At 46.2% G+C, this 17,590-nt stretch overlaps 1 protein-coding gene across 2 annotated transcripts in view; it reads left to right on the top strand.

Moving 5' to 3' along the window:
- The first annotated feature begins 1,340 nt into the window (after window positions 1-1,340).
- The window catches only part of SYT6 (synaptotagmin 6), a 40,065-nt gene continuing 23,815 nt past the window's right edge, over window positions 1,341-17,590 (top strand). The window contains exons 1-2 of one of the 2 annotated variants that reach the window (XM_030000883.2): window positions 1,341-1,481; window positions 1,602-1,806. In XM_030000883.2, the coding sequence (XP_029856743.1) occupies window positions 1,470-1,481; window positions 1,602-1,806 (217 nt within the window). In that variant the 5' untranslated portion in view covers window positions 1,341-1,469. The remainder of the gene's footprint in view (window positions 1,482-1,601; window positions 1,807-17,590) is intronic. The other variant, XM_030000882.2, reaches the window with a different exon arrangement.

Genomic DNA, 17,590 nt, shown 5'->3' on the forward strand with positions numbered 1-17,590 from the left:
CACTGTGGCAGAAGCCTGTGCTCAGCTAGCAAGGGTAAGGTGTCCAAAACACATTGGTCTGGGCAGGGAGGCAGGAAAGACTGGTGTGACCAAAAGGGTCCCGTCTGCATCTGCACAGGGATGTTGGAGCAATGCCTTTAACCGTGTGGCTGGCACATGCACCTCAGCTGCTACACAGGCCCTTTCTGCTGGCAGTGAGTCACTAACCCAACAGTTGGAGAATTTACAGTACGTTTTATCCAGCCAGCGAGGGAGTGGGAGCTCAGGGCTACCTGCTGAGTGGGGGCTGGCAGCCCCCCACAGAGCTGCAGCGAGGTGGAAGGGCACCTTGTTTGTGCTGACCTGTGGGGAGGTGTGGGGCAGCACTGGGGCGATGCCAGCTCCCTAATGCCCAGCCTCTGTCGTCCCCAGGCTGGTCCAGAAGTGGGCAGGGACCAGGCGGGAGGAGGCAGCACTAGAGGCACCTGGGGTAGATCCCAGAGTTCCCAGCCTGGGGACTGAGACACAGAGCTTCTGGGGGCTTTGCAGCCTTGCAGGAGCCTGCGTGGCTGGGCTGGAGGGTTGTTAGAGGACCTGTGCTGCAGGGGAGCCTAGTGCTGCAGTGGGTGCTCCTGTAACTCCTGGGACTCATGTGGTGTGACAGCTCAAAGTGCTTCAGCAATTAACAACAGGCAAAATAGACACAGTGGCATGGATCTAAACATTCTCTGTTGTGACGTGGGGCTGAGGGACCCAGAGCTTTAGCCCTGCCTCTCCAGTATGCTCATTATATTTGTACTAGCTTCCCTGCTCCAGAAGCTGCAAGAAATCATTCTGCTGTACATAATTTTAATTGCCTGTTATACAATTGCTTCTTTTCCCATTCCTGTCAAATCTATTCTCTGTTCAAAAGTGTAGCTTTGTTACATGGCATGACCTGTCTGTTAGATTAGAATAGGAATAAAAAAATACTGCAGAAAATAAAAAAAAAAACCCAAAGAATCTAATTATGAAGTAGAATAGCATTCTCAATCTCTATTGCTATCTGCAGTCTGTTGTGTTAGGACCAGTACAAACGAATCAATAAAACCTGCTGCTTTTCTTATGTTGCCTTTGGCAGTTGTAAGTAGTTTGTGCAGTGTTCATGGGAGCACTCTTGTTTCTCTTGTCTGATGATGTGCTGCCCTCAGCCAGAAGATTTCAGCATTCACTTTTTTTCCAAAATTGCTCTGGGGCTGGGATTTGAAACTCTGCACCTGGAGAACGGATAATGGGCAGCAATGAAAGGGTTAAAAAGAATTATCTGGGCTGCAGCTTTAACAACGTCCTATGGAGGGCATGAAATTGAATTTGGTAGGAGGTTCTTTGTCTGGAACACGCCTTGGCAGTAAACAGAGATCTGAGCTCAGAGGCAATAAGGCATCAGGAGCACTGGCAGGACTGCAGCAAGCTGTGGTTTCGGGACCCTGACTGGAGACTCCCTGGTCTGAATGCTGAGGAGGGTTTGTAGATCTGGAGCATTGCCTGGCACAGGGTGTCCCTTAGGGCGCTGCCATGCCAGAGGGTGGAACTGGTGTGAATCTGTTTGTGTGATTAAAAATAAACAAACCCTCTTTTCCTAGTTTGACTTTCTTAGACAGCAGAGGGGGATAGCGGAGGATGCAGTGTGGGAGATGAGTGGTACCAAGGATGACGGCCGTTGTCAGAAGGCAGTCCGCATTGTCACCGAGCTGTGCCGGAAGAAAAGTCTGCCTAGCTTGGACCTGGACACTTGCAGGGAATTCCTCCTGCTGCCTTCCGACCAGAGCCTGATTATCTCCGAGCCAGGTACAGTACTCTGGTCCTGTCTGCTCAAGTAGTGCTTGTGATTGCCAACAGCTGGAGGAAGGCAGGAGGACTCTCACAAGGGGAGGGAAATGTTCGCAAGCCCCGTGTTAGACTCGGGGGGCATTTTTCTCGGCACGCATCACTGTGTGGTTATTTTCCTTTACACGTTCCACTGTGAAGTTTTGGGTGCAAGTACTGCCTCACTTGTTGATGCGAAATGGTGTAGCCTGATGGGAATAGCTGCACAGAGGGGACAGATGTGGTGTTACATGCTGGTAAGGAGGTGGTTAATGAGATAAAGGTTCTGTGAAAGTTTCTTATTTTTTTAAAACCAGACTCCTGTCCCGTATAAAACAAAAAGCAGTAAAAAGCCTATTTAAGCAACTGAGATGACAGGAACTGATTGCTGTTATCCCAGTTTGAGAAAAGGAGGGACTTGCATGAATTTTTGTTCACTAGTAAGGGATCTTAATGTTCTTTCATGTATTTGTTTTACCTTCCCTAAGAACTGCCTGAAGTTGTTCCTCGTCAGCTCGTAGAGAGACACATTGGCATGTCAGAGATGAATCAAGAGCCAGCATACTGCTGTAAGAGCAAAGGGGCATTTCTTTATTGCAAAGTGGTGAATCTTCTGTACACTTTCACTCACAGCTTCTTGTTCCAGAGAGGCTGTCTTCTGCTATAACTTCAGAAGACATTGGCAGGGGGAGCTTACTTTGCAGGCTCTCATGCTGAGGAGCTAAAATAAAAATTCCATGCTTTTTAGCATTATTGATAACATGCTGTAAGTTGTTGGTGTATTAGAACATTTGTGTAGAGTGCTTCTTTTAAGATAATGATCTACCAGCCAGCCTGATTTCACCGCATAAGTTTTAAGAAACTTTTCTTCTCCTTCTGAGGACACCTGTGCAGAGCCCGGGTGCAGCACAGTAGCCTGTCAATCCCTGTCCAAGGCTTTCTGTGTCATCTTGCTTCAGTTTCTCCTGCCCCTCTCTGCCACCGTCTTGCACCAGGATGCAACTGGCACCCAGGGCACACTGGCAGCTCTCCAGTTTCACTGAGCTTCTGCCATATGTTTGCTTGCAGCGGTGTTTCCACCACTGTTTTGCCAGTATGTCCAGCCTAACACCTTCCTTTCACATGCCACTCTGCTTGTAACTTCATTGTCATCTTAAAATGATTTTGCTTTATACCTGCTTGTTCTGATGGTCTCTTACCACTGCTGGTACTGTCCTTATGCGTTGCATCCAGTGCAGCTGTTTTCTTTATTGCAAACAACTTACTGCATTGCTTCGTAATTTCTTACCTTGGTACCAAAATTAACATTTTCCTGACTCTGTGCAGTACAGGTTACTGCTTTTGTTCCATCTGCCCTGATATGACAGATTTGCATTTGTTTGTGCAGTCTGTTCAGGATCTCGTTTTTCAGGTCATGATCACACCATCATATGCCTTTAACATCTCAAGTGTTTGTCTGCTCTGATCTCTGGTTTAAGTGTCAGCCTCTACCCCAGTGCCCTGGGCAAGTCACGCTGGGCTGGCTGACTGCACTGAGTGCATTAACAGCCATTACCATTGTCTCTGCTCTGCACGACTGGGCCCATTTTTATGTCTAGACAGCACTGAAGACACCATTTGGGCCCAACGGGTACTAATATTTCTCAAATGCCTGGATGTAAAACTGCTCCAGCAAAGGAAATAAATCTGTTTGCATTAAGTGTTAACTAATGCAACAGTTACAGTGGTAAGATACTTGTTACATTAGTGTCTGGATGTTTATCTAATTATCTGCATTTCTGCTTTGTCCATTTTACACGGAAGACTGATGTTAAGCAAATTTGCTATCGGCTACCTATGTTCAGATCCGGCAAGTCCTTCCTCATAAAGATATACAAATAAAAACTGAGGTTGTGTGAAGATGAGCAGTGATACAGCTTTGAGACAAGGTGCCATACCGGTACCGACAGGAAAGTCAGAGGAGCCATGCAGCACGAGTTCTGGGTCCTGCTGAAGTGTGCTCGTGCTGGACAGCACAACCTTGGCAACTTGGATGCAAAGTTTGCTGGAGTAAAATTAGCCCTATTTGTCATCATGATGTGAAGTCAACAGCTTCTCTGTCAGTTTGTAACCTCCTGGATAAATCTATTAGCTAATGGCTGAATCAGCTTGGCTTGTCAAGTGTCTTGATGAAGTTCGCATCGTTTGTGAGCAGGCAGACGAAAGCACTCTAATGCTGCCAAAGCTGGAGCCAGGGCTGCTTCTGCACAGCTCTGCTTGCCATTAGACTCTGAGAGGTAGTTTGGGTTTTTCTGATGTTTCATATATTGATGGAGAGCAGTATCTTCTGGGGATGCTGTGGAGTTGCAAAGAAATTAGCCAGGTATCACTAGCCTTCTTGAACTGCATCTGACAGTGGAAAAAACCTGCGAATATAAAAATATTACCGAGTAGTTTATGTAAGTATGTCAGTATGGTTTTATGCAGTCATTTTTTTTTTTTTAAACCATTTTGGACTGAATGTGGAAAGTGCTACTGTGTATAAAGTAGATGCTCCTGCGTTATGTAATGGCTGATTTTCCTACTTAAAGTCAATAAGAAAAATAGAGCTGCAGCATTTCTCCAGGATGCCATACATTACTGTACACCCAACAAAGGAACATTGCAGGCTGCTGTTGCTGGCTAGTAATCCTGCAGCTAAGTATGTCAGAAAAATAAGGTATTTGGATGAGGAAGGTTTTGGTATCAATGCATCAGTGGATATGCGAGGGTGAGCTTTGCCTGCAGTTTGGCCCATGGCGGTGCCAGGAATAGAACTGATCTCTTGGCTGCAGGCCCTGAGATTGAGCAAGATGCAGCATCCTTTTGTTGTGCCTATCTAAAATCCTCCCCCGTAGTTCTCTCCATCTGATAGCTCTCTTCCCTGCCAGTCCTCAGCTGTTGGGCAGTGATGCTGTGAGTGTGACTAGTACACAGGCATAAGCCATAGAGAGTGGAAATGCCTGTGGTATAGGGACAACATTTACCACTGCAGTGATGTGCCTTAAATGAGTGGAAACATCACTTCTCTGCCCTGGAGGTGCAGTGAGTGCTCTAGGATATAGCTGAGAGTTTTGTGGACAAGTCCTACTGAAGTGCCAAGTACTTGGCTGACGATGCAGAGGAGCCGACACTGCCAGACTCCCACGGGACCGCTGTGCTGGGCACAGCAAGCCACCCCATATCACCTGGTCCCTCTGCCCATGGGAGTGGAGCTCCTTGTTGGAGAGCAACCGGCTCCAGGGTCTTTGGGAAACGGTGCCAAATCCGCTCTCCAGGGCCCACTGTGAGCTCCTGTGGTGGAGCGAGCTCTCCCCTGACTGCCCCTGCCCAGGGATGCTCCCAGGGGTACGAAGCCCATGGTCCTTGCTGTGGGCAGCTTGGCTCCAGCCTGCCAGCATCCCTGGGTACCAGGCATTGTGTCATGCCCTGCACAGCTCTCGCCACCATGAAGTGTGCTGTGCGCTTATCTGCACGGTCAGGTTGTCGCTCAGTTTGGACTGAATTGTCTTACTGACTCACTCCCAATGTTTGCCTGAACCAGGTCCCGCTCCTTGTGGGTGCACAGTGCCAGGTCTGACTGCAGACAGAGGCTGCCAGCCGGTCCTGGGAGGTCATGCCAAACAGGGGATGGTACAGAAGATGGGAGCTTGATTCCACAGAGAGATTTAAAAACAAAATGATCATTCTGAAATGAATGTGCAGAGCTGGTGGAGTGTGACTGGAGCCTGTGGCTTGTGATGCTTGCTGACTTTAAAGGATGGTGCATGGGTATGGGAGGGAATTTACACCAGGATCAGAGCACATCCAGGAGCAAACCCCTGGGTTTGATTTCTAGCTCCAGCACTACTGTGTTGCAACTTTCTTTAAATAACATAATTTGGGTTTTTTGCCTCAGTGTTTCCATTTGTAAAAAGTTCCACTGCCCTGTAAAGTAAGTACAGGATACAATGGATGATGTGCAGAGGTGTTGCCGTTTTTACCCAGAAAGCCACTATAGGATTGCATGCACAGCAGTCCCTGTTGATCTCGGCACAGCCTGTGTACCCTCCTCAAACCCTTCCTTATGCACTGATTCACCCTAGCAAAGTGCTCTAGTGATTTCCTAGTGCAGGATATGAAAGCTGAAGTGAGAGGAAGAAAAAGGACAGCTGGGGAAAATGCAAAACCAGAAGAGACTTTATGATAATTTCTGTTTCCTAGCACACTTTGTCAGCTGTCCTTCTGTGCTCTAATGCCGCAATAATTCAGAGCACATTTAGTGTTTTGCCCTTTGTGTGAACTGTTCTTTTTAAACTTCATGATGAAGGCAGTACATCTTGTACAGCACTGAACACCCTCCTGGCACTTCGCAAATACTATTAAAATGTTAAACCCACAAGTGCAGAACTGATCTTGCTGTAGGCAGAAAAAGGGGTGAATTTTTGTGCAATAGAGGGTTTTTTCATTGCAGGAATGTTGATGTGGAAAGATCACCTTTATACGGAGAAATGGCTTTTGGAGTATTTTTCCTGGAAAAAGTTATCCCTTGATAGGATAGTTTGACTAAGGGGAAAATTGATGACACACCCATTCACTGATATGGGATGCCTACAGCCACTACCTGTGAAATACGGGCAGGTCTTGAATTTACTTGCCAGCTGTAGTAACACACTTTTCTGAATCACAGTTCAAGTGTATTTTAAGTAAATATAACAGTAAACATGTTTAAAGCCACCCAGGCAAAGCTAATATTAATCACTGAAGCTTGTGTTTCCAGAGGCTAGGCATGTGAGGAGTAGCACCTTGGGGCAAAGATCTTTCTTATCACTGAGTAATGTACTTGCAAAATGGATCTTGCCTTCCTCTGCAAGCATCTGGTCCACCAGCAGGAAAAGAGCAAGCTAGAGCTACGTGCAGCAGATTTGCTCTTTAGCTCAAGTAAAACAGGTTTGTGCTCTGATCCTGAAGGTATCGGGTTCAAACCTTGCTACCAGAGGAAGGTTTGCAAAGCTATATTAAAACAAGGTTAAAACCAGCAGCGTAAATCTAGGAAAAATGGATTATATAACCTGTCTATGAACATTTGTCTTTGCTTATGTATTGTGTGTGGATCTATGACTCTACAGCTTCCTCTGGCTATGCACTGTGATGGTCCCGGTAAATAAAATGCACCTCTGGAGCTGTGTGGAGTGTGTGTGTTCAGGAGCTTTGTAAGTACCTCTCTGCATAGATGCAGGTTTGCATCTGCCTAATTGCTGTTGGTTGATTCATTCCTGAAGCAGTACAGGGAGGCTGATCATGTTTGTAGCTTTTTTTTGCGGACCTCGGAGCCTATTCCAGTGCAGCTGCAGTAGCCTTATGCATAGTCAGGGATCAGCATCTAAAACTCCATAGAAACAGGCAGCCAGATTGCTGCTGGTGTTAATTGAGTGTGTGAGCAGGCTGAGGACGGTGACCAGGAACTGAGCTGAGGTGCAGATACCTCTTTGGTAAGTCCACATTTCTGAAGTTACTTTGTTATTTTTTTGCTTTTTTTCGTAATATGGAGCCTCTTTTCCTTAACAAACATTGTGCTTCAGCAGTTTCTGTCTTTGCCATTGAAACATTTTCTTCTGCTTTGAGTATTTTCCTTACGTTTCACTGAAACCAAACATGTGCTTTTAGCTAGTTCAAATCAGGGCATAGCCTGACTCTGATCTTCTCCATTGTTTTGCGGTATGACTCTGAGAAGCTGGTATTTTTGTGTTTGCAGGTGTTTGCTGCTTGACATCTTTGCTTTGTTGAAGTCATACCAGTGCAATGTGCACAGCCTGCTGCACATACCATGTATTCACTAACAGTCGTATAGTCTCACATGTGTGTATTCATTGTTCAGAGATAAAAACAGAACTATAACTGGATCTCATGTCTGATACAATTTTTCATTTAACTATAGTTTCAACTATCCTTGCTTTTCTTACCTGTTTCTTCTTCTTACTGTTCACGTTTCTAGGTACAATCGCATATTCTTCCTTAGGACCCCAGGTTTCCATCTCATGTTGGTTAGGCAGCTTTTTCTAGCTTTAATATTTGTTATTTCTTTTTCAAATATGATAATATGTATTTTTCCTTCCTATCTGTATATTGTAAAATCAGGAAGCTTGTCTGTAACAGCCCTTGTTGTTTCAATCCAGTGGACTCACTAACATAACAGTGACTTATGCTGGGAGTTGTTTGGGAGAGATGTGATTTGTCCCTCTGCCATGCATTGTCTTTAATTATACTTGTACTTCGCAAAATGGCATCCTAGAGGGACAGAGAAGGGATATTTGGAGTGACTGTACATTAACTATACATTTTCCATGTCTATAGAAAAAAAGAAAGTTATCCTGCAGGGTGTCTTGTACATAGTGAAACTGCAGATGCTAATTAAGGCCGCCTTTATATTTAGTTCAGTTTGTTATGCTGTAGCAGGTTAGTGTTTGACAATATCACAGGAAACTGTGCAGCGAAGACTAAGGGCAGGATGCCAGAAGCTCAGTTCATACAAGCCTTTTCAAAACCACCATTAAGACATACAGTCCTAGAGTATTGGGTTCCATGGAATAATAATTGCCCAGAAATTGTAGCACAGCAGTGTCTCTGGTAATGTAAGTATTACTCTGATTTTCTATGCATGTTTGTAACTGCTGCAAAGGCAGGCATGTGCTCTTGTAACAACACAGTGTTAGGTGAGTACAGCGAGCACCTCCTTAAATGCATTCTTTCCATACACAGTACTTCATCTCTTGGACGTCTGTGAGCATTTGCTCAGAGTTATTTGAGCTCATTTCTGAATCTGGTCTCTGGTCAAAATGTTCATGCTAAAAGGACTCGGAGCTGCACAGTATGGAGTGATATGAGTCATTGGAGAAGGAAAGAAGGAATCTCAGAATCTATTTAAGAAATCTGTAGGATCAGGCAGCCCAGTCTGCATGCATGACTGCTGTGTAGTACATTTCAGGGGTTAAAGATCTCTGTCTTTGTTACAAGCTAATGGAAGCAGCAGCAGCAGCTAATGACAGGAGCAGAGCCATTCAGGGAGGAAGTTCCCTGATCATTCAGCGAAGCTTGAACAAAGAAATGCTCTTTTCATAACCGCTGCATTTCAGCGCAGGGTCTCTGTACCGAGCAGCCGGTCCCATGTAGGTGGGTGGCTGGGAGATCCTTCCCGACTGCTCTGCATCCTGCACAGAGCCTTCTTCAAACAAGCCTGTGCTCTTTTTGCCATGAAGATCAGACTTGTCTTTTGTCTGCCAGTTATTATCAGCACAAGTTGAGAGAGAGAGAAAGAGGGCATGACGTGTGCTTACGTGGTCATACTGGGTCTAGATGGCTTTAATTGGCAACCTCACCTCCTGAGGACACAGATCTGTATATGAGCCAGTCTTTGCAGTGTTGGGAGCCAGGGGAGTTTCTCATGAATCCTGCATCTCTTCTTTTGGGTTTCCTGTGGGGCAGGTCCAGGCAATAAAGCTCTTCCATCATGCTTTCATGTAGTCAAGGAGCCCCCTTGCACTGGGCGGGGGGGGGCCATGTCCCTGGGCAGGGGGGCACTCAGCTGAAGGAAAGCCTCTGGAAAGATTTCTGGGCCACCTTGTCCCACACTTGGGGACTTCTGCCATCCCCTGGCTGAGCTGTGCTTTTTTGGGTTCTCAGTCTGTGTCTTCTCATGAGATCCCAGATCGCAGGGCTGGGGGCTGCCTGGCACCCGTGCTGGGATGAGGATCAGCACTAGCTGCAGGGTTCACCCTTCAGGCTGCAGGCTGGGATGGGAAGAGACCCTGATTCTGCTCCTGGTCAAGCTTTATCCCGAGATCTTTTCAGGGCAGCCTGATTTTAGGGTTTTTTTTGAACCAAAATGAAGTCAAAGAGAGAGCCACAGGGAAGCATTTCCCCAGAACAAAACCTTACTGTAGAAAGTGAAGGGCAGAGAGACAGCAGCTCTGGTGCAGTGAACCTAGACACTGAAACACTGCTGACCCTGGCACCTCTGATGTCTCAGGACAGTCATGGCTTTGACCAAGTTTTTGAAGGGAAATTTTAAGGTCCAGGGTCTTTGGTCACTCAAGGGAGACAGAGTGACAGTGAAAAGCTTTTCTTTTTTTGTTTGCATTGCATTTTGAAACACAGTTGTATTTCTACATCCCAGAAGTGTCTGTATTATGGTGTTTTGCTCTCTGCCCAGCTCTGTTCTGCTTCAGCAGGTCTGGATAGAGGCTTCCCCCCCCCTCCATGTTGAACAGCCTCAGCAAGGCTTCCCTGGCACATCTTCAGTGCTCGGCTCAGGTCCTGTATCTACAGGCTCACATCATGGGAGGAAGATGATGCTCAGTGTCAGTTATTTAACCTCAGCCCAGGGACACTCTGTGTGTTCAGCACTGCTGAGTCGTTTACAGATGTTGTTACAGCATATTGTGATAAAATATCATGGATTAGCACACAGCTATGTACTATAATTACATGCAGTGTGGCTTATAATAGTTCATTAGATTGTCATCAGTTAGGCATAAAGCAATGACAACTCTTACTATCTCATTTATAATACTCTAGAGAACAGCTGATTAAGAAACAAAGCAACCTAAATCACTGGGGAATGTTTTCTTTGGTTTGGAACAATTTTTTTTTCTTTTTTTGTCACTTTTGATAACAGAAATGCTGCATTGCTGACATCTCAAAGTTCTCCTTCTGGTTCCACAGGCCAGCAAAAGTTTGAGTAACAATGTGCCTTTAATGCAGTGTGGAGGGAAAGTCTGAATCGGCAGGTGGGTCAATAACAACTGAATACCAACATATTTGGTCTTCAGAAGCCTTTGATCAGTCTCCTCCGGTCCCGCTGTTCTGCTGGGGCACGGCCATTTTAATGAGTATTAGTTATTTTCTCTGGGTATTGATACAGGCCTCTCAGCGTTGTGTATGAAGCCCATAGTCACTAGCGGGCAAGGTGGGTTTCGTCTCCAGATCCCCACCGGGGAGCCCAGGCCAAGGACAGGTTAGGGACTGTCCATTGGCAGAACCAAATTCCAAGCGGGAGGCTGGGTTGGCACTGCCGAGGATGTCCGTGTGCTCGTGTTTGCCTGCTGCTGCACCAGCCACCTCTGCTGCTGTGTTGGCTCTGCAATGTGAATGACTCTTGCTTGGGGTCACTGAGTGCTTCTGCATGTTGTCCCCAGCAGCGTGCTGATGCTGCACCTGCCTCTGCATGTCATGCAGGGCAGCGGGTACCACCGGCGAGGAGAGAGCTTCGTCAGCGCCCCAGCCCTGCGACCACCCACGGTGTTGGAGACCTCCTCTGCCACGGACGTTTGTCTCTGGGCATCCTCTTGCAGCCAGGTCGGGCTTGGCTTCCTTCCCACGCAGGGGGATGGAAAGAGGAGGGAGCGGGGCTCCACCAGCTGTGCCGAGACCCTTTTGCAAAGAGCTGTTCCAGATGTTGCGGTGACTTGTGCTGCACAGCAAGTGTGACTGCTGTGCCTGTTGCTTTTCTAAAAGCCCCACAGCCAAGGTGATAGGTGGCCTGTTAACCCTGTCTCCAGTACTGACCTTGGTGTTTTAATACATTTTGGCTGGATCTTCCCACCCAGACAGATTTAAGATTTCTTTTTTGTTTCTAATCCGTTTCAGCCATGATCTGATCTGGATTTTTAAAGACATTCAGCTTATGTGGGCTTTCACTGAGCTACCCATCACCTCCGATCTGAAGGAAGGTGACTAAGGGAAAGGAACGGGCTATCTTTTTCTAAGCTCGAAAGTCTGATTTTCTTTCCTCTGTAGAAGATGGCCCTGGATCCAAAAAGTCCTGTGGCTGGAAAGAACTTTTTTTTTGGCCTGTCTAATACGTAAATCAGGAAAAGGGTGTAGGCACAGGAGTGTCTGACTTGCTGTGGTCAGTAATCAAAAGTCTCTAAGTGGAAGGTGATGCAGCCCTTTCAGTGGGGCCATTCACAGCCCTGCACCCTGCAAGTTCAGTGCGTGCAAGGTGCAGACTGTTCTGTCTGTTAAAGTGGTCTGAACTGCAGCTGATTGCGGACTACTTAAGACTTTTTCAACCTGTTTGACACTGTAGTTGCCACATCTAAATGAACAAAGAACTGACTATATCTTACCATGGCAATTCCTGTGGCAATCCCTCTGTCACTTGTGTTTGGTATTACTGCTTAGCAGAGATTTTGCTGAGCTCTTGTTAAGGTTGCATGGTATTTCACAGTTGTGTTTTGGCTGTCCAGAACCAGACATGGTGGAGGCTTCTCCTGCATGTAGCAGGCATGCAGATGTCTTTTGCTTGTCAGCTATTCATGATTTTTTGCTTTTTTTTTCTTTGGCAACTACATCTTTCTCCATTCTATTTCAGTGAGCAAAGCACAAGCCCCAGGGTACTGAGGTCTCCTCTTATGTTGCACTCCTTTGTTTGGTGTATTACGCATTTTCATATGTAGGCGTTTATTTTTTCCTTTTTTGTTATACATATGTACATGTGTGTAAAGTACCTCATTGTTGATTCTGCACTTGAAAATCACCCTTGGTGTTTCCCTCCGAACTACTCTGTTCAGATTTTCTTCTGCTTTTTTAAACTCAGCCTGGGGGACCAGTGCACCTCCCTCTCCTGTATCTGAGCGCATTTACTGTCTGTTCCCTGGGTGATAAAAGTACCAAACCATAAACTGAAAAACACCAGGTAGTAAAGGGTATGATAGCCTCTATTTTCCCCGCCTTTTTCTCTTTCTTCAATGCACTTGTGTAATCAGCTCTCTTAGACCACCAGGTGTGAAGGTCCCTCCCGAGGGTCCAGGCACCAGGGTGCAGCAAGGACAAGGACAGCACAGGCATTGCCCTCCTCGAGGGAGCGAGCAGCTCACAGCCCTCCAACCTGTGCGCCTGCTTCGTCCAAGCCAAGACACAGCAGGAGCTTCAGCTCTAGCCTGGATATGTAAGCAAAACCAAAACCAACTCTCTTTTCTTCTTGCAGGCAGGGCACAATGCAGGTAACTGCTCAGGGGGTGTCTCAGGACAACGAGCTGCCACGGTCTCCATCACAGCACGGGGAAAATGAGTCCTGTTTCCCGGCTGCGCCCCATACCCGCGCTGCTCCTTGCGGTTGTGGCTGGAGTTGCCAGAATAGTACTTTATTCCATGTGCAAATTTATTGTTTAAATGTTTTCTCCTTAATTATAATTTGAACTGGGGTTTATAAAATTTGGGAATTTGCAAGTACTGTCACTAACAAGCTGATAGCTGGTTTCCAGGACAACAAATTACACTACTGTTAAAGGAACAAAACTTGCATGAAGTTGTCCATGTCTCATGTTCTAGTTATTCTCCCAGCTACAGAACTGCATGTCCTAAAGACTTACAGTAAATGGTGAAAAAAGCCCTGGCATTGCTTAATGAAAGAAGTTTTGTCTGGACAGGGGTGATGAGGTTGCTGTTTGCACTTGGACCATAGATCATAGTGGCTTGAAACACTGGATCCCTGCAAGGTCTCCTTATGAAGCAGGTTATCTTCATACTTAACGTGCAATAATGAGATGGTTTGAATTTTATAATCTTATATAATTACTCTCAAAATAGCTTCTGATTCATCCTTCCCTTTGAAGCTTATAGTTTGCATTCCAATAAGCTCTTGCATGGCAGGAACCCTGTGGTAGCAGCAAATTAATTTTTAAGAAGTTTTTTTCTATCTAACTGAAACTTTGGCATAGCCAGTTTGACCATTCATGTCTCTATCTTCCTATAGTCTGTTACATAGCTGGGTGTGCACAGGAGATGAGGAGACTCTGTCTGGGTTCCTGCAGAGCCTGTGCTGGCAGGAGGAAGCTGGTGGGAGCTGATAGTGCAAGACTCAGTGTCCAAGGACTGAGGAAGCATGTTGAACAGGATAAATCTCCTTTTAGCTTCATGCAGGAGGAAAGTTGAGTTTGCAGAGCTTCCAAGGGGACATTTCAGAGACTCTGTGAATGTCTCCTCTCAGAACACCTGCAGTATTCATCTCATGAGGATTTCTACCTCTCTCCTGGTTTGAGAGGGGAGCTTACCATTGAGCTACATATGATGGACTGAGTGTGAAAGTGCTCTTAGTGTAAAACAATCTGTGAAAACTCCTCCTGCTTTCACGTTTTCCATTCACTTTCATTGCGTTGTCTTCTGTAGAATTACTTGTGGCTGACATAGAGTAACAAAACAAGATTCGGGCATGCTCCGCAGCAAAAAGCAGCTGAAACTGCTGCTTGCCTTCACCTAGGGAAACTGTAAAGCATACCAAGGTCGCAGGAGCGTGCATGGTGCAGGAGTCTCTCTGGGTCTCTGTGGATATTTCATACTATTGTGCTGTGCTGGACAGCTGAGAGAAATAATCAGTGAATTTTTACTTACATTGTGAATAGACAAGAACACCCTGATTTGTTTGCTTCTGGATGGTTTGTGGTACCAAATATTTCTGTGACTTCATTTTCCTCTCCCACATACTCTAAGGATGCAGCACTGTCCTCAGCCAGGTGACGCTCCCTGTCCTCCTGTAAGGGAACCTGACAAACAGCCAAGGTCCTGTTGGTCTGAGCAGGGTGTCAGGAGGTGCAGGCAGAGCCATAAGTGGCAGCTGACACTTGCTCCTGTTGCTTGGATCGCTCCCTGGATAGGAGCAGTTTGGAGGGTCTAAGAAAACGGACTCATAACCTGTGGACCTGCAGGTGATTGATAGATATCCCCAGTGCTCTCCGGGTCTTGCTGCCTGACTTGCTGCTACATGGGGGCTGCTCTGCAACTCTTATCACCACCCACAGCATGAGATAACGTCTGAGGGACGATGGAAGCTCTGCTCAATCCATAATTGTTTTCTGACCTGGTCCTTCAACATCTGCTGAGAACTTGATGAAATATTTTCCCCTCACTAATGACCCACACCTCTGTGATCTTGTTTGAGCAGCAGTCCCTGCTGCAGTGCTTCACAACACATCCAGCTCCTGTGCTGCTAGGCTGCTTGTGAAAAGCAAATTGACTGCAGTTAGACTTTGAAGTGACAGCTGCTAATGACTTGTCTAGCTTAAGAATATTTCAGGACATGTTCCTATAGTTCATAGCTGCCTAGAGAACACAACCAGTAAATCAAGAAGAGAAGTGTTGCTGAAGTTTCAAATGACAACCAAATGGCAGCGAGTAGGCCTGAAGACGTGACAATGAAGACATCAGCGGAGGACTGGCACGCTGGACATAATCCCAGCAAACAGAGGCAATTAGTGAGCAGGCTTGCAATGCTTCCCTCTTGCAGTCATGTTCTCTGCAGACCCCAGCGCCCACTTAGCTGTGGGCTCTGTTAAGTAGAGCTGCTTGCTGATACAAGAACCGAAGCTGTGTTGGGTGACAGGGACAATCCGATCTTTAATGTTTGCTTTGTTACCATTCCCACGGCCATGGCATGCTTGGGGAGGGGATAAGGAGCTGGCAGGAACTACGCACTGCTGCACTGCAGCTCACCTCTCATCCAGCACACATTTCATGATTTATAAGACAGCCAGTTTCCTTTTAAAAAATTCCTGTGCTCTGTTTGCTGCTGCACTCCATGGTGCCTTGCAGGATTTGTTCAGAGCTGTATTCCCGAAGGGGTAGTTCCCTTGCTCTGCTGTGGTTCGTGTTTTGGTTTTGGCTGTGGTGCTGCTGGATGCTGTGCTGCTGCCTTGGTTTAACATTTGGTTTCTGTTCCATCCTGTCCCTGCTCCGTCCTCTGTAAAGCTTCAAAGCTGAACGGCATTGCTAAATAAACATGACTATAGCTAGGATTTGATGGCAACCTCTTCCTTTTCCCCCACTGTTGTCCTGTGCTACCCTCTGCCCCTGCCTCAGGCATCCAAGATTCACCACAGTTTCTCATGCCCAATTTCCATCCCTCAGCTAATCAGACTTACATTGCTGATGTTTCTCAATTGAGAGAAAATCAGTTCAGCAGTTGGTGGGTGCCTCACATGGTCTTTTTTAGCCCTAGAGCTGCTTGTCTTCTCCTCCAGCAGTAACTCTCGTAGTAATCCATCATTTGAATGCGTGATCTCTACAAAGCCCTACAGAAATAGAACGATATATTCTCACAAGCACTGTTGCAATAGAAAAATGTAGCAAAAATGGACAGATATATTACACTGGAAAACCTGTTGCCAGTACAAGCGAGGTTAAGGTACATCACCATCACACCCTACCTCTGGGCTCTGCCATCTCCTGTAAGTCCTCTTCCAGGAGCATTTGCTGTGGCAAGACGTTACATGCTCCAAGCCATAGCTCAGAATAGCTGGGGGCTGTTTTTTCAGCTGAAAGAAACCTAGTGGGGAACAAACCAGCCAGAGCTCTCCCTGATGCTAAGATTTTCCATTGGCCACCAGAAAACTTACCAGTAAGAACGTCTCATAGGGAAGATGTCCATTTGCTCTCGGCAGGATCAGGTCAGTGGCTTTGTCTGGGTCTGTGCATGGTGACAGAGCTGTGGGACCACTTGTGCCGTGGCGGCAGTGCTGCCAGTGCCCAACCTCAGCAGAAAGTCAGGTCACAGTGCCCTCGCTGCTTTGGTGAGGGGACTGTGCTGAGGGAGCTCCAGGACCTGCAGAAATGCATCTGTCCTCTTGCAGGTGCTGAGGGGCCCCGGGAAGGGGACCGCTGGGTCAGTGGCACAGGTCCTGGTGGCCACTGCAGCTGAGCTCCTCCAGCATGAGCCTGGCCCCATGCAGGGCTTCAGCCTGTAGCATTTAATTTTTTCAGCCCCCTTGAACTTCCACTAGTGGTATTCAAACTTTGTTTAAATCCAACAGGTAGCTGGAATGACTAATAGATGCTGCAGTGCTGAGCGAGCCATCAAACGTATTTTGTTTTCTCTGTGGGGAGTGGGTGGAAGGAAAGCTAAATTACATCTTCAAGATATTAAATATAACTCTTCACATTAAACTCAGAGTTATCCATGAATCTCTTTAATGATAATGCAAGCTACTTCACAGTAATAAAAGTCAATGTTGCCATAATTAGACCAGTATTGTCTTGCAGTTAATAGACTGTTGTAATCATGGCTTTGTCATATTATTAATCGTTTTCTGTTTGGATTTTGCTAATTATCCCCCTTGGTAACTCAGTTTGGGTATTATGAAGTCATCAGGGACATAAAGCTGAAAGGTAGTTCCGCCTTATTCTCTTAATTAGTTCCCATCCAAGATGAAACAAAATGGATGGTTGTACTGACGAGCTGCTTTCCAAGTGCATGGGTACTGGGGCAAGGGAGGGGCTGGACGAACCAAGAAATGACCCTCCTTTCCTAAATTTGCTTTTAGCTTTACAGTTTTAAATTGCTCCACTGTTCCTTTGTCCTGCCTTGGCCCGTGTCATCTTTTATTTGAAAGGCAGTAGAAAGTAGTGACCTTCTCAGAAGTTTTATAGTTTTGAGGCATTCTATGAGCTTTGTTGTAAGATTCAATAGCAAGGTTTTTAGATGTTACAAAAAAATAGTAAAAACACAAACCAAGAATTCAAGTCAAAAGAGAAATGAGATTGTTTGCTGGTAAAGTTGATACGTTTCAGACTGTCTCCTGTGTGCACTTGGCATCCCTGTTGCTCACTGCCGGCTTCAGGTCTTTTCTGCAGTGAGATCATTCTGTCAAAGAGCATTTCACTGCTTGAGTCCTCTGCCAAATATTCACGGTCATGAAACTTGTTTGTATTTAAATGCTTGAATATGATCTGGTCTCTCAGTCTGTGTCCCTTGCCACTGCCTTGGGGTGTCCCTGCA

This window comes from Aquila chrysaetos, chromosome 24 (assembly GCF_900496995.4).
Source record: "Aquila chrysaetos chrysaetos chromosome 24, bAquChr1.4, whole genome shotgun sequence".
Taxonomy (NCBI): domain Eukaryota; kingdom Metazoa; phylum Chordata; class Aves; order Accipitriformes; family Accipitridae; genus Aquila; species Aquila chrysaetos.